Genomic DNA, 17,789 nt, shown 5'->3' with positions numbered 1-17,789 from the left:
GACAGACTGAGCCTGGATTGGGGGGATAGGTGGGGAATCTGTTCCCCCCTTTCACAATCCTTCCAAATAAAGCACTGGGAGTTCCCGTCGTGGCGCAGTGGTTAACGAATCCGACTAGGAACCATGAGGTTGCGGGTTCGGTCCCTGCCCTTGCTCAGTGGGTTAACGATCCGGCGTTGCCATGAGCTGTGGTATAGGTTGCAGACGCGGCTCGGATCCTGCGTTGCTGTGGCTCTGGCGTAGGCCGGTGGCCACGGCTCCGATTCAACCCCTAGCCTGGGAACCTCCGCCGCGGGAGCGGCCCAAGAAAGAGCAAAAAGACAAACAAAAAACAAAAAAACAAACCAAATAAAGCACTGAACTATTAATTCCACCTTTCTTACAGTAGCTTTAGGTAAGCCAAGCAGGAAGAACAAGTTCACATTTCTCTGGCCAAAACCTTCCCCTCTGCACTTGAACTTAAAAAACTTTTCAATGCTTTAAAAAAAAATGCTTAAATTCAACAAAAAAAATACCTTAAAAATAAATAATGCTACACACCTTAATTCATCCTTAATTTGGAAAAAAGACTTAAGATGTTATCACTGAATGGGGCATGCAAACAATTTAAATACTCAAAATATGAATCAAGAAGGGGCCCAGCTGTGGAACATGGAGCCTCAAAGATGAACATGTGCAAAGCGCAGTCTTTAGGTCCCCCAGCTCACCCACGGGTCTGTAAGACAGTGATTCTGCTGTCCTCGGGGAACAACAGCATCCAGCCTTATGGATACTTATTCACCTACAGGCCCAGAATCAGGAAGAGTTCAGCTGACCAGGACGGAAGAAACTGCTTTGACCTTATCTGTATTGTATCATCTACGTGAGAAATACATGTGAAGAGCATGGGTGAGTGTCATATGTAAGTCAACATTTCATGACTGTCTGCAAGACTCAAGAGCCCCACCCAGCTTCTTCTTCCATCTCTCAAATCCAGTCCAAAAAAAAGAAAATGCCGAACTCAGAAATATGATACAGAAGATGCAAGGTTTTAAACCGAATGAGCTTGAATGTCACATTGCAAATATGAAAGCAAGGAGTTGCAGGAGAGCGATTTCTTTATCACCCATCAGAAAATTAAACTATAAGAAAACGAGTGATCAATTATGAGCTACTGTCTTGAAAGCATGGTCGAGTGGGAGGGAGGTTAAAAACGGTGAAGGCTTGACAGTGACTAATGTTCCTGGCAGCTTCGTGTCTGTATTTCAAACTTGAGATGGAAAGGAGAAAAAAGAAGCTATGACTCCCTTCAACAATCCAACCGAGATGAGTGCCAGCAGGCAGAAGGTACAAGCTGGACATGGCACTGCAGAGACCACTGCTCTCCACGGGCAGACTCGTGGAGAACAAGCATAGGACACCAAGCATCAGACACAGACAACAAGAGAAACATCAAGTTCTGTGGGAGGGAGAGTGGGGAAGAGAAGGATTTTTTTCTTTCTTTCTTTTCTTTTTCTTTTTGGTCTTTTTAGGGCTGCACCTGCGGCATATGGAAGTTCCCAGGCTAGGGGTAGAATTGGACCTGCAGCTGCTGGCCTACACCACAGCCACAGTGACTTGGGATCTGAGCCGCATCTGTGACTTACACCACAGCTCATCGCAACGCCAGATCCTTCACCACTGAGCAAGGCCAGGGATTGAACCCGCAACCTCATGGATATAGTTGGGTTCATTACCACTGAGCCCCAAAGGGAAACTGAGAAGGATTTTCAAAGAAAGGGAGATCATTTCTTGCTGAAGAGAAATCAGACAAGGTTTAAAAGAAAGAATGGACATGTCAGACAGAGAGGAAGTGGGGAGGAAGACACTGAAAGTAAAAATCAGAGCTGAACTTTACTCAACTGTGTAGGCCAAGACCTGAGGTGATGCCTGATGACAGAAATGGCTGCCTGATTAAAGACTATTTCTTTTCTAAATCCATGAATATTCACTGAATTGTCCTTTCAGATTTTATGTTTGAAAACTGCATGATGAAACAACCTACTCCACTAAAGATGCAGGCAAAGGAGCTGCAAAGGACAAATGGGGCTTGTGCAGGCAAGGGCAAGTGGTCCATTTCACAGCAATTTAAGAGAGGTATGCACAAAGCGCAGGTGAGAAAAAGGGCTGCAGAGGCGGCTGGAATTACTACGGAGCTAAGGAGTCTGACAAGTAACGTGGGAGAAAGAGGCTCACGGGTCCACATCAAGACCCGTAAATGGGGCAAGAGCACACGGGAGGGTCTAAATGGGAACCAGCTGGCAGCAGGGAGACCAGGGAGAAATTCCCAGCAGTGCATCCAGCAGAGGGGGACACTCAGCAGTCATCGCTGCAAAGCCCTAACTGGAGGGCTCTTGCAGAATGAGTTCCTCTCCTAGAGTCTCACAGCACCTTTCAAAGACCACACTATGGTGGTTTTTTTTTTTTTTTTTTGGCTACACCCACAGCATGTGGAAGTTCCTGGGCCAGGAATCAAACCTGTACCACCACAGGGACCTGAGCCCCTGTAGTAATAACTCCAGATCCTTAACCCGCTACACCACAAAGGAACTCTCCTCTTACCCTCCTCCCATCCTCTCCTCGGACAAAGTCATCTGGGGACAGCACAGCGCACTGGCCAAAACCACAGGCTCTGCCTGTGAGGGGTGACCGTGCCATCCAGTGCAGGCACCCATGGGTGCGCTGATGGCTCTGAACCTTAGTACTTCAAGCCCAAAATGGGACAAGGGGTTCCCAGTGGGGCCTTCATCTTCCTCTGCCCAGTCCCAGGAACCACCTGCCTCCTCCAGCAACACTCACCTGGGACACAATTGATGCCACAGTCAATGACTACCGCTCCTGGCTTGATCCACTCCCCTTTCACCATTTCGGGCTTACCAGCTGCAACCACCACGATGTCACCTTTATTTACCTAGGGAAAGAGGGCCCTGACTTCAGAAACTGAGCCAGTGAAACATAAAAAAAAAAAAAAAGATCTAGAAAGCGGAAAGGACAGCCCCAAGCTTTGTATGAAATTCTCATTGTCAGGAGTTCCCTTTGTGGTTCAGTGGTTAACGAACCCAACTAGGATCCATGAGATTGCAGGTTTGGCCTCCATCAGTGGGTTAAGAATCCGGCGTTGCCGTGAGCTGTGGTATAGGTCGCAGATATGGTTCAGATCCCATGATGCTGTGGCTGTGGTGGAGGCCAGAGGCTGTAGCTCCAATTTGACCCTAGCCTGAGAACTTCCATATGCCATGGGTGCAGCCCTAGAAAGCAAAAAAAAAAAAAAAAAAGAAAGAAAGAAATTCTCATTGTCATTAGTTCTCTTAAGCAGGCCACACATTGTCTCTGACAGCTCTCTGTATACTGTGCTCATTCCTACACATGTTAAAATCTAGGTATTTTCCTGAATGGGCAACATGATGAGAACCTACACAGGAGGGTAGGAGCAGAGGCTTGGAGCCAAGGGCTGCGACGAAGTCCCTGAATTATAGGACATCTGGAGACTGCTCTATCTCCCCTAAAATGTGGGGACTACTGCCTGTCATTGCTTGGGGAGGACTAAAGAGCAGCCAGGCCTCTCCCCTCATTTAAGAGACTGAGCTGTCAACGGGATGTGTCCATGTGACAGTGCCTGGACTCAGGAATCTGATGCAGGGATCACAAACAGCCTGGGACTGATGTCACAAGACCATTGTCTATTTCCCCCTCTGAGGCCACTGCTGTCATGTATTTGGGATCTGGCTGCTAGGAGTCAATGCCAGTTCCTATACTGCTTATCCCCATCTACCATGAGATGGACTAGTGGAGAAAGCCTAAAGTCAGAACAAAATCTGTATCAACTTGGGCACGTTTTAAATTTGAATTTGGAGTTCCTATTACGGCTCAGCAGAAATGAACCTGACTCGTATCCATGGGGATGCAGGTTTGATCACTGGCCTTGCTTAGTGGGTTAACAACCCAGTGTTGCCATGAGCTGTGGTGTAGGTCACAGATGCTGCTTGGATCTGGTATTGCTGTGGCACAGACTGACAGTTGCGACTCCGATTTGACCCCTAGCCAGGGAATTTCCATATGCCACACCTGTGGCCCGAAAAAAAAAAAAAAAAAAAAGCAAAAAAACATTTAAAAATAAAAAAATTTGAATTTGTTTCTTCTTCTTGTAAAATAGAGAAGAATCACAGAATCGGGATGGGGTTAAATTAGATGATACGGTAAAGTATAGGGCAGTTCTGGCACTTAAACGTTAGCTATTTTCATGATGGAGAATCCCCACCACACATGGGAACCTGCATGCATGCACACATGCACTCTTGGGCTCAGGTACGTGCGCACAACACACACAAACACCTTCCACCCCACTCTGGACCCCTTACCTCCTCGTTTAGATTGGCAGTCTTGGAGTGGCAGGTGGTCACTGTGGCATGGTTCCACAGAAGCAAGTCATGCATCGGGGCACCCACTATTTTACTGCGCCCGATCACCACAGCCTGCCTCCCGGCAATCTGCACCCCTGAAAGAAGAGCCAGCGTGCATCAGAGAACTGCGGGACGCTGCCCGCCTTCAGATGCCATCTAAATGGGAAAACTTAGAACAAGTGCACAGGAACAGGTTCTTAGCATCAGTCCTAAAACTGCTCCTTGTTTGGCAACTCAGGGTTTCAGCTACAAATTAGGACACAAGGACATGTGTCCTTCTTGCTGTGGGTTTTTGAGAGGAGCTTAAGCCAAGATCCATTCATTGAGTCATGAGAGTGGGAAGAAAACCCACACTCAAAGCAAAAAGAAACCCTGACATATACCTAAACAGCCTTATGGAAGAGGACAGCAGATTAAATTACATGGGAGAAAGACAACCAACAGGGAGCCGTAATAGGGTGGAGGGAAGGGAGGAAAACTAGATTCATGTCCGTAATTTAGTTCCTCATCCAAATTTCTCTTTTGGCTTAGGGCCTGAGCCACAGGGTTATCTGCAGGGAAGTGAAAAGGAGAATTTTAATGGTAGGAGAAAGCTTTCTTTTTGTTTACTTGGCACCCATTCTTCTGGCACCATCCCAACATCCTTTTCAGGACTGACCTAGTCTACTGAGTGGAGATGGTGTGGGTGAGCACCCAAAGGTGGACGCATGACCGGAGTGCATCCTCTGGCCCACAAAGTCCATCCCATGACTGTCAGGGATGAGAACGAGCCACCACAAAGAGGGGAGCAGAGATAAGGTCCTGAGGGCTCCGCTGAAGGAGACTCTTGCTTAAGGCAGTGTTTAAATTGTGCTTCTGGAGTTCCCGTCGTGGCACTGCAGAAATGAATCCAACTAGGAACCATGAGGTTGTGGGTTCGATCCCTGGACTTGCTCAGTGGATTAAGGATCCGGCGTGGCTGTGGCTGTGGCTGTGGCATAGGCTGGCAGCTGTAGCTCTGATTTGACCCCTAGCCAGGGAACCTCCATATGCCACGGGTACAGCCCTAAAAAGCAAATAAATAAATAAAATTGTGCTTTTTGTGTAACATGAACTCCATCCAAAAAAAAAAAATAAGTTCTATAATGCTAACACCATGAATTAAATCCCTCAAAGTGTTAAGTGTTTAGAAAATATTTTACTATACTTTTGAGGGTTCAGTAAAGGATCTGAAGCTGCCTTAGAGCAAATGGTAGCTTCACTATGGTCGAGAGGAAGTGGGAAGCCTACAGCTGCTGCTGCGGCTCATGAGAGCTGTTTCTACCAGGTTATAACACACTGTGTGCTAAACATGGGGTAGAGTACAAACTTGGTGGCAGGACTGACCAATAATAACTGTCCCAAGGCTTTGAGCTTGACCTTTGCTCGCCAGCCACAGAAAATCTGCACTTAGGTTAGCCAACACTTTCCACTTGAAATTTCTGATCCACTTCCTTTTTTTTTTTTTGGTTTCGTTTTTTTTTTCTTTTTCTTAATGATTTTTATTTTTTCCATTATAGTTGATTTACAGTGTTCTGTCAATTTCTACTGTACAGCAAAGTGACCCAGTCATACATAAATATATATATATTCTTTTTCTCACATTATCTTCCATCATGTTCCATCACAAGTGACTAGATATATAGTTCCCTGTGCTATACAGCAGGATCTCACTGCTTACCAATTCTAAAGGCAACAGTTTGCATTTACTAACCCAAACTCCCAGCCCATCCCACTCCCTCCCCGTCCCCCTTGGCAACCATAAGTGTGTTCTCCAAGTCCATGAGTTTCTTTTCTGTGGAAAGGTTCCTTTGTGCTATATATTAGATTCCAGATATAAATGAAATCATATGGTATTTTTCTTTTCCTTACTCTACTTAGTATGAAAGTCTCTAGTTCTATCCATGTTGCAAATGGCATTATTTTATTCTTTTTTATGGCTGAGTAGTATTCCATTGTGTGTATATACATCTCCCAAATCCATTCATCTGCTGTTGGACATTTGTTTCCATGTCTTGCTACTGTGAATAGTGCTACAAAGAACATAGGCGTGCATGTATCTTTCTCAATGAAAGTTTTGTCTGGCTATATGCCCAAGAGTGGGATTGCTGGGACATATGGTAGTTCTATATTTAGTTTTCTGAGGTACCTCCATACTGTTTTCCACAGTGGCTGTATCAATTTACAGTCCCACCAACAGCGTAGGAGGGTTCCTTTTTCTCCACACCCTCTCCGGCATGATTTATTGATTTGTTAATGATGGCCATGATCCACTTCCTTTAAACACGGTGCACATCCTCGTTTAAAAAAACCCTCGGCTAAAAAGTATTCATGATGAAATGAAGGCGTTCCCATCATGGCTCAGCAGAAATGAACCCAAATAGTATCCATGAGGACCCGGGTTTGATCCCTGGCCTTGATCAGTGGGTTAAGGATCTGACGTTGCCATGAGCTGTGGTGTAGGTTGCAGACACAGATTGGATCCTGCACTGCTGCGACTATGGTGTATAGGTTAGCAGCTACAGCACCGATTCGACTCCTAGCCTGGGAACCTCCATATGCTGCGATGCAGCCCTAAAAAGACAAAAAAAAAAAAAAAGAGAGAGAGATCCATTTCCAGGTGTCTGTCCAGTCCTAGAACTACGGTGGTGACTCAGTGTCCATTGTGGGGTGGGGACTTTTCACTCTGTACCCTTACAGACCATCTGAATCCTTATTACCACATAGGTCATTATTTCACTCAAAATAAATTGCTTTGAACTCAAATAACTCTGAGTTCAAATCTTGGCTCGGCTGCCTCTTGGACAAATTACTCAATCTCTCTGAGACTGTCTTCTCAGCTTTTAAACAATAAGAGTACCTACTTCATAGGGCTGTTGAGAGAACTGAGGCCCCTGCTAGACTGGTCCTTGCGGCAATCAAGCCCACTTACTTAGGGACCAGAGAGTACCTCCCCTATACCCTCAAAGGTCAAGACCAGGCCCCATGAAATGGTGCTTTTTTTTTTTGGTCAGGTGGTTTTTACCTGTCTGCTTGATGAGTTCCAAGCATCCTTTGGGTGTACAAGGGATGAAACAGTCATTTAGGTCACCTCTAGCAAGTTTCCCAGCATTGATGCTAGTCAATCTAAAACAAGGAAAGTGAGAAGTGTTTTTACTCTTTAGAAGTAAAATGTGTTCCCAAAATAGAAACAGATTATCATCGGAATCATGCATGTGGTACAGAAAGCCCAGCCACACTCACCCGTCCACATCCTTTTCGGGTGCAATAGCATTGATCAGTGCCTCTGCGTTAATAGGATTCTCTGAATCTAAAGGCAGCTGCAGTATGAACCCATGTACAGTGAGGTCTTCGTTTAAAGATGTAATGCACTTTAACACCTAAAAATAATACCGTGTACAATTTATCAACCACAGAGAAATCAAAAGGGTAGAGAAACACTTTACAAGACAAAGTCAGGCTGTCCCATGTCCACCTGAGAGCCTAACTGTAATCTTCTCAGAATGTATCTCGCCTTGGATCCCAAGATCAATTCTAACATAGAATGGGATCTTCAGGTGTCTGGTTAAGAAATCCCTCAAATAGGAGGTCCCGTCGTGGCTCAGCGGTTAATGAATCCGACTAGGAACCATGAGGTTGCAGGTTTGATCCCTGGCCTCGCTCGGTGGGTCAAGGATCTGGGGCTGCCGTGAGCTGTGGTGAAGGTCACAGATACGGCTCAGATCTGGCATGGCTGTGACTGTGGTGTAGGGCAGCAGCTGTAGCTCAGATTAGACCCCTAGCCTGGGAACCTCCATATGCCAAGGGTGCAGTCCTAAAAAAAGCAAAAAAAAAAAAGAAAAAAGAAATTCCTCAAATAAAAGAGCTAAGAACTTTAATAACCTATTACTGTAATAGTAAAATCCACGTTACCACCCTCCAAATCAAGATTTCTGTGATGACAGAAATGTTCTATAACTTACACCTTACAATATAATAGTGGCTACTGAAATACTTGAAATGTGGCTAGCTCAACTGAGGAACTGAATTTTAAATATTGTTTCATTGAAATTAAATGGCCACATCGAGCTAGTGGCTATCCTGCTGGACAGAGCAGATGTAGAACACTGCCCTGACCTCAGAAAATTCTTTTTCTCTCCTGCCCCCTCACAGTAATTCCCTACCTACAGGCAACCAAGTTCTGACTTTACTCACCGATAATCTGTTATGCCCATCCTCGAAACATCATATTAATAAAACATACATTTCATTTCTAAAATGCAGATAACTACAAGCCAAGGATCAGTTTCTAATGAACCTTGCTGGTGACCTGGGAAGCAAACGATGTGGCAATCGCACCATGGGTACCAAACGTTCATACCTAGGACTGCCCCATTACTTACTCTGTGGATATTTCAAAGATTTTTTAGAAGCTGAGTCTGTGAAGAAAGAATTACCTGGAGGTCCTTTGTGCGCTGAAATGTATCAGTCCCTAAAGTTCCACTAAACCAAAGCCAGAGAGGAAAGCATCTTAGCTGCCTTAACAGCCGATCCCTAAGAGCTCACCTCAGATTCAGTGGCCGTTCGTGGTAACTTAATGTGCATGGCTTTGATTCCAATCTGCAAGAAAGAACATTTAAAACAGGTACATGACAAGAGGACATGAGACATGGACCCCTTTCTTCTATAGATGTGACTGCAACAACCAGGCAGTGGTAGGTTTCATTTCACCCTCATATGTCCTGAGGAGAGAGTCTCTCATTTTGATCCATCCATCATCTACTTGTTAACTGTCACCACTGCACTTAAGCACTTTCATGCCCACTCTTCCTGTTCTTGAGAAACAAGCAGATCACTGATTAGAAAACATTCCAGATGCAACATGCAACTAGAGATTCTGACACGAAGTGAAGTCAGAAAGACTACCATATGATATCACTTCTATGTGGAATCTGAAATATGGCACAGATGAACCTATCTACAGAAAAGAAATGGACTCACAGACATAGAGAACAGGTTTGTGGTTGCTAAGGGGGAGCGGGGCGGGAGTGGGATGGACAGGGAGTTTGGGGTTAGTGGGTACAAACCACTACATTTAGAGTGGATAAGCGATGAGGTCCTACTGTACAGCACAGAGCACCATATTCAATCTCTTGGGACAAAATGTGATGGAAGATAGCATGAGAAAATGAAATATATATGTATGTATGACAGAGTCACTATGCTGTACAGCAGAAATGAGCCCGACATTGTACATCAACTATAATTTTAAAAAAGAGAGAGAGAAGAAGAGGAAAAAAATTCCAGGGTAAACCAGACGCCAAAGCGCTGTCATCCATTTCTAACTTGCAAAATAGATAAACTAAAGTCTGCTGTGGGCGACAAAAGTTTTTGTGGGAGGAGCACCAAGGGCACGGGGTGACAGACAGGACCTGGGGAGGGGGAGGGGTGGGGGTGGAGGTGGGGGTGTTGGTACCGCTGTTCTGGGCTTTACCTCTTTAGCAGCCTTCAGTTTCACATTTATATAAAGATTAGAATCATCTCTGTTGCCAACCTAGAATAATAAAGACATGCAAATCAGATGATTAGGGAAAGACAAGGTGTATGGAAGAGCTTCTCAAATTTTAGTTTTGATAAAAGGAATGTTTCATCATGAGACTCCTGTTACAGAGAACTTTTACAGGAGAATAAGGAGAAAGTCGAGACAGCAGGAGGTTATTACCAATCCCTCCAGTAATCCAAAGCACTCCTAATTCCCACCTAAAAAGCCAAAAGAAAAGAAAAAGTAGGGGACACCAGCATCTGCCTTGGAAACTAAGCAAGGGTGCTATAGGGTGCTATAGAACATGTGGAATTTCTGCCTGCAGCTGAGCCAATGCACCCGGACAACAGGGCACAGAGGGCTGAGGAACTGTCAGCAGGCAAGAAAAAAACACCACAGCTCTGATGGCCACCCTGCACCCTCACCCACCTCTGGGGCACTGGAAAGTTCCGAGACCGAGCCTCACAGGGGAGAGAAATCAGTGAGGGTGGATCTCGTCCTCACTCACACAGGACAGACACCTACGCCAGGCAAAGGGCAGCCTGATGCTTAGAGGCAGAGAGTAAAAAAAGCACACAGAAGCCAGATCCTCTGACATAGTCTGCTCTCTGTTTCTTTAATCACGGACACAGTTTCTCACTGTAATCATTTCTAAAATTGTATTTTACAAATATTTCCCCATGTTTCAGTGGTTGACATTTATCCTTTTCAAGGCTGAAGTTTGGTTTCTCCCAAAACACAGGAGGAAAAATGGTAGGTTCCTTGACACCAAAGGTAACCAATGCTCCTCTAAACAGGACAACCGTGGAGAAAGAAGCTGGTCCCAGGAACAGATTATCTCCCGTCCTGGGCACGGTGATACTGTTGCTGGAAGCTCCCCTCGGGCTCAAGGAACACAACCAAACTCTTAGCTTCAGGCGTCCTTTACATGGAGGTCTCCGTGTTGCCAGGGCTAATTTGAAGTTCAAGAGAGCTAGAAAAGGCCAGTGAGGCGAATTTGATTTTTCTATGGGTTATTTGCACTGAAATGCATTAGTTGCTTCCCTAGAACTTTTGTGCCCCTCATGCTTCTCCCTTGTCATTTTATACATGTGGCCTTTGCCCCTATCATCCAACCTTCAGTGATTCAGTGACCAGAGTTAATATACTCTTGGAGTAAACAAAGAATGTTGCCTGCCATTCCAGTTCTACAAGGATCAAGTCATGAAGCCACATGAAGTCACAATTCCTTCAGGGTGACCTGCAAGTACACCCTGAAAGGAATTCAGGATGTAGCATTCCATCATTGGATATACGGACCCCTTAGATAGTTCAAATGTGTATCTTAGGAAGAATTTCAATGATCCCCCCATCTTCCCACACCTAGAAAAGCACCAAAATCATTAACTGAGATATCCGATGCTGTGACCAGCAGTAACCTTCACCGGGATCTTGACTGCCTATATCCCTTAGCCTAAATTCACAGATATATAACTGGCTCTTCCCTGACCTCCTCAGAATAAGTTTGTCTGAACTGTCAGAGAGGCTGTCTCTCAGCCTAGAGTCCTCAGTGCGAGACTGAACAGACTCAACTCACAATTCCTCTGTTGTGCATTTTTTAAGTTGACAATATTTAGAACTACAATTAGTTATTTTGACTTAATTCTGAGATTAAATGGTTTTATCACTCACTGCCAGTTCTTCATAAATGACAACTTCGCTGCTTAAGAGTGTATCTTCACTCAACTCTCACGGAGCTGAAATGCAACTAGAAGTCACTTTTCCAGGAAAGGAGTGTGGGCATTTTTCTGAGTCTGTGTGTACCTGAAAACATCTCTCTGCTGTCTGTGCCCTGGAAGGACACACGTGTCGGAATTCGGAGTCATGACATTTTCCTTCAGATATGTTGTCTTCAGCATCTAGTGTTACACCAGTCTGAAGACTATTGTTGTTCCTTTACAGGTCACTGTTTTCTGTCTGAATGTTTCTGAAGGAATTTTTTTTAAAACTCCAAAACTGACCTCAGTTTTAAAAAGAAAGCTTAACAGGTATCGTTATGAGCATAGGTCAAAGTCCTAGTATAATCCTAATGCGAAGGAAAAGACCTCTTAGGAACTAATTCGAATACTCTCAGTATGGACATTTTACAGGGAAAAAATGGTTATACAATCATTGATAGATTGGATGCAAAAAGAATGTTTAGTTGAAGAACAGTAGCTTCTTGACTGGCAGTCAAGTGGGTGGATGGAAGACTGGTTTCCCAGAACAAATCTTAATCCCATTATAGTTTATAAAAAAAAAAAAATCACTTAAGCATTTTATCAGAAATACCAATTTCTTCCTTGAAGGGGGTGAATTACATCATTCTAAAAAGGTCCTATTGCAGAACAAGTTAGGGATATTTTTTCTTTTCCCAGCAGAATCTGCAAACTGTTTCTGTAAAGGGCCAGACAGCATGTATTTTAGGTTTTTCAGGCCACATAATCTGTCAGACATTCTTCTCTTTTTTTAACAACCAGATCCCAACCTGAGCAGTTATAGACAGGGCCACAGTTTACCAATCCCTGTTTTATACCATAAAATATCTTGGGTATTGATCTACTTACTTATTTTTCTTCTGCTCTAGGAGCCTTTGGTAAAAATTTAGGCCAGTTGAGTTTATTAATTTTTTTGTTTTGTCCATGTCTTTTCTGAGAACTGAATAACTTACTATATGTAAAGTACTTTACATAATTCCCAGTAGGAAGCAAGTGTTATTATTAATAATTAAAGTATTTTATAGAAGTATTTATAGAAATACAGATTTATTTGTATCTCTTATGATGAAAAGCCAAGTCTTAATTTCCTTTAAATACTTAGCTATTTGGGAAGTTACCCGTTCATTGTTTTAAAAGTAATTCCAACTAGTAGGTATATAGGCCTGGGCCAAATCCTGAATATCCTTGAATATAATGCCACGTAATTAGAAAAACAAAGGGGAAAAACAAGCGGGTTTTAGAGATACACAGCACTGGGTTCATAACCAGACTCAGTAAGTGGCTTTGGGCAAGATACCCAAGATCTTCGACCATCAATTACTGTGTCTCTAAGGAAAGAGCTCCTATCTTGCAGGGGTGATAGAAAATTAGAACAAAAATACATACAAAGCATTGGACCTACAGCAGACACTCTACATAAGCAGTACTGTCATTCCTTCTGTAAAGGATGGGGAGTGAGTGTGGCTGGACTGACTGTGATCAGATTTGCATTTCGATAAGGGCTGCCTTTGTAGTTAAAAGGGCAAAGTTGAAGCATCCAGATCAGAAGCCTGTAAACAGGTGACTGTGGTGGCCCAGGGGATGGGAGCAGTAGAAATCAAAAGGAGGGAACAGATCCCAAGAGCTTCTGAGAGGCATTATCAATAGCACACTAGTCCCTAAGGGAGTGTGGAGAGCAGGGAGACCTTAAGGAGACCTCAAGTTTCTGATTTGAGTGTGTGGGACAATGGTGCTGTCAGTCACCAGCTTAGGGAAAAAAACAAGAGGTCGAAGGCAGCACAGACAGGATTACAACATAATCTGTAAGCCTTGCTTCATAAAAAGATGTTGATTCTGGTGCTAAAGTGCAAGATCAAAACATTCTACCACTGTTTTACTGGCAAGGACCTAGGAGGCAAGCTGCAGAACAGTGTTTATATAACAAAAATACTTTGCCATCGATAAATTTAAAATATGAGTTTGGAATCAATTTTTAAAAGCAGGGAAAAAAAGCCCTTGATATTGCTACAAAAAGATTTACAGAAACAGATTTCTGGTCTATGACATATACTCTTCCTACAACAAACAGTTCACAAGAATAAGCCAAGAAATAACTGGTCCCGCAAGTGTACCAAGTGTACACCCACAACATATACTTTTGATTCTTAGTAATTTGCAAGAAAAGGAAAACCCACCACCAGCGGAGAACACACCAGGCAGAACGACGGGCCTTCTGTGCTTTTCTTCTCAGCTAAGGCCTCTTAGATAATGAATAGCAATGGGGGAAAATATTTAAGTCCTACTCACTCTGAAATTCTCGAGGAACTCAGAACAGAAACTTAGGGATTAAATGAGGAAGATGGAAACATACACACAGAGAGGAATGTGAAACGAGGAAGCAGGTGTTTCTGAAGGAAACGTCGAATGCAAGCTATCAGCTTCCTGTCATCCCAGCCAACCCTTCGAACATTCCTGTATACATCTGTCCACATGATATATATTTATTAAATACCTCCTACCTATTTACTGAAGGCCTCCCACTGGATCAATCTGGAATTCCTGGAAGAACCTTGGATGGAGGCCTAAATTAGGAAGTATGCTCCCATGTAGCTATAGAACTGGGTGAGGGTGAGCTCACTTAGGCAAAGAATAAGGTGGAAAAGAGGTCTGAGGCTGAGCACTGAGGCATCTACATGGTTTAGATATCAGGAAGATATCAGGAACAATTTACAAAGGAGATTAGAAAAGGGAGGGGTATGCTAGAAACCAAGAGTCTGGAATTCAGAAGAGATCCAGGTTTATGGGTTCCTGACCTTCAGGTGATATCTGGGGTCAGAAGAAATTGCCTAGGGCAATGGTTCCCAAAGCATGGTTCATATACCCCTGAGGGAACCGCAACTGCCCTTCAAAAGATCTGCGAGGGCCGCCATAATCCCATGAGGTTATTTGCCTTTTTCACGGTATTGACATCTGTACTGAAGCTGCAAAAGTAATGGTGGGTGACTTAGCTCAGATCAAAGCAACGGCATCAAACTGTACTAGACATAGGGGTAACCTTCATTGCCACACACTCTCAATGGAAAAAGACATTAATTTAATTCAAAAGTGCTATTGAAGAAGAAGTAAAAACTACTCTTATTAAACCTCAACCCCTCAGTACTTGTCTTTTTTAATATTCTGCACAGGGAAGCAGAGAGTTTTCTCAGTGGGTTAAGGAACTGGCACTGTCACTGCTGTGGCTCTGATTACTGCTGTGGCACAGGTTTGATCCCTGGCACAGGAATTTCTGCATGTCATGGGCGTTGCCAAAAAAACCCTAAAAAACAAAAAACAAAACAAAACAAAAAACAAACAAAAAAACAGGGAAGCAACCATAAAGCACTTCTGCCACATGCAGAAGTGACTGTCACCAGGAGAAGCACAAGGCTTTCTTGCCTTGCAAACTGAACTGGCCGACTTTTAAATGGAACACCATCTTTACTTGAAAGAACAACTGACAAACAATGACTATTTGGGCTTGAATATTTGGCAAATATTTTCTCAAAATTGGTCAAAGTGAGGAAAATAGTACTTCAAAGAAAATAATAGCATTTGTGGCCAATGATAAAATTTGAGCTTTCAAGCAAAAATTGGAATTTATCTACTCCTGGAAACTTGACAACTTCTTAATATTTAAAAGATCTTTCTGATGAGTTCATTGGTGATATTAATGATTATGATTTCTAAAATACTGCACAGTGAAATGTGTTAACATTTGGAAGAGCTGCATAATTCAGTGAATCATCACTTTCCAGATGAGGAACAAGGGACATAACAAAACCAGTAAATATCCATTCAAACTGCAACATGATACAAGATTTTGATTGAACAAAGCATTAAAGTTCACTGATATGATTTCAGATTCTGCACTGCCCCATCTTTCGAAAATTTTACTAGGAGTTCTCATGTGGCTCGGGTCACTGCTGGGGCATGGGTTTGATTCCTGGCTCAGGAAATTCCACATGCTGTAGGTACAGCCAAAAAACAACAACAACAACAACAACAACAACAAAACAACAGCTTTATTAAGTCCTTGTAGTATTAAATAAAAATATCCACAACTATCTGTGAAGACTATTAAAAGAACTCTTCCTTTTATCACCATATGTCTGCATAAGGTCAGATGTTCTTCGTATGTTTCTATCCAACCAGCATAGCAAAAGATTGAATACAGAAATAGATAGGAATCCAGCTGTCTTCTGTTAAACCAGACAGTACACTGGCCAGAAAATTAAAGCGTTTTACAAAAAGGTAAAACAATGCCCCTCTTTCATTCAATTTTATTTTCTAAGTTACTTTGTCATAAAAATGTTACTCATGCTAACATACAATGAACTTACTATTGGCCTTTTTTCTGGCTGTGTCCTCAACATGCCAAAGTTCCGGGGCCAGGGATGGAACCTGAGCCACAGCGGTGACAACGCCAAATACTTAACTGCTAGGCCACCAGGGAACTCCCTACTGGCATTTTTACATGCATAAATATCTTTAAACTTCTTAGTTTTAATTTCTAATGTAGTAAATATCAATGGATAAATCCATACAAACAAAAGTTCCTAAGGTCATTTGAAAAGTGTAAACAGATCCTGAGAACAAAGTTCAAGGGACACTGGATTAGAGAAAGGGTCGCCACAGAGAAGAGCCGAGGGCCAGGACATGCCAACATGTGGAAGTTGACCTGAAGAGGAGGAGTCTGAAGAGAGGAACTCAAAAGGTCTGAGGTTCCATTAAAAAAAAAAAAAAAAAAAAAAGGGAAGAGATTTAAGCACTAATGAGAGAGATCGAGAAAGGAAGATGTTAGGGGAAATGCACCATCATAATACCTGTAAAATGGCCAGGCCTGGGGTGAAACCAGGTACCTGCTCCTTCATCTGAGCGACTTTGCTCTTCAGTTTCTCCCTTATTTGCCTAGAGAAAAAGGAAAAGATTGCCGTTAACCCTTAATGTTTTAAGCCACAAATTAGCAACATGTATCATTGGATATATTTCTCTTAAATTATAAACACCTTCACTGAACACTATCTGGCATGTACCCTGTACCACCCACCCAATTTTCCAGGCCTCAAGCAGACCTGGATCTTTTCTATCTCCCGTTGACACTGACTGGGCCATGGGGTATGGGACAGTTAGTTTAAAACATATTAATTGATGGCATTCAAAATCATACAGTGAACAAGTAAAAACGTGGACCACCAGTTCTGAAGGTTGCCAATCCTCATCTTTCTCAGCATTTCCACCGCCCAGGTGCTATAGGAAAAAAAGTTTGCAGGAAAGAACTCAAGCTCATAGCGGCTCAGCCAACGTTACCTAGCAAGATGATCACAGGTAGGCCCATAAAGCTGAACAATAAATCAATGAATCCACTCTGAATTCAGTATGAACTTTAAAACGATATCCTAATTTACAAAAGAATTTTTCTTACTCAAGGTTGAAAGCATAATGTCTTCTGAAACAAAGATTTATACAATTTATACAACTTCCCAATACAAGAGAACATTAAGTAAATTATATTACATCCATAAATAAACATACAAAATAATCCAACTCTGTCCAGTTACGATATAGTCATAAACTTGAATGGGATCTATCTTGAAGGGCAAATTTTGTCATTTGTCTTTCACTTGACAAATACACCTGAACATGTGCAAGCATCTCTTCCCTCACTCTCATTTGGTTATTCCCTTCCCCAATGCTGCACACTTAACAAATATCTGGCATAAAAGGGCACAGGAGTTGCAGGGAATACATTATTTGGATTAGCCTAGTAAAAGGTAAGAATGGCGAACGATACAAGAAGTCATACCTAAGACTTCAAAATCTTACTTCAAGCTAATAGCCTTGGTTTTTCTCAAATCAATATTCTATAAATCATATAGTTCAAAAGAAGAATGGATTGTTGAAGTTTCTTTTACTGGGATGTGATCTGAGCGGAGGCCACAATTCTGCTGACACAAGACAACAGGAAATGCTAGAGCTGCCAAGTTCTCCCTAGGCTGCTGCTGTAACTCCCCGGCAGTTCCAGCCTGCGCTGTTTCTCCTGCATGGGACATCAGAAGTGGTGCCTGGGGAGCTGCAGAA

The 17,789-nt window shown here is 43.0% G+C and overlaps 1 protein-coding gene across 2 annotated transcripts in view; it reads right to left on the bottom strand.

The window, feature by feature from the left end:
- Positions 1–17,789, bottom strand: part of MTHFD1 (methylenetetrahydrofolate dehydrogenase, cyclohydrolase and formyltetrahydrofolate synthetase 1) — a 62,374-nt gene that overhangs the window by 31,307 nt on the left and 13,278 nt on the right. For both annotated transcript variants that reach the window (XM_021099913.1, XM_001924329.5), the window contains exons 2-8: positions 16,535–16,619; positions 9,910–9,969; positions 8,982–9,035; positions 7,680–7,816; positions 7,462–7,562; positions 4,377–4,513; positions 2,818–2,929 (exon numbers count right to left, since the gene is read on the bottom strand). In XM_021099913.1, the coding sequence (XP_020955572.1) occupies positions 2,818–2,929; positions 4,377–4,513; positions 7,462–7,562; positions 7,680–7,816; positions 8,982–9,035; positions 9,910–9,969; positions 16,535–16,619 (686 nt within the window). The remainder of the gene's footprint in view (positions 1–2,817; positions 2,930–4,376; positions 4,514–7,461; positions 7,563–7,679; positions 7,817–8,981; positions 9,036–9,909; positions 9,970–16,534; positions 16,620–17,789) is intronic.

The sequence above is a fragment of the Sus scrofa genome, chromosome 7 (assembly GCF_000003025.6).
Source record: "Sus scrofa isolate TJ Tabasco breed Duroc chromosome 7, Sscrofa11.1, whole genome shotgun sequence".
In the NCBI taxonomy this organism is placed as follows: Eukaryota; Metazoa; Chordata; class Mammalia; order Artiodactyla; family Suidae; genus Sus; species Sus scrofa.
This window is presented reverse-complemented; position numbering and strand designations above follow the sequence as displayed.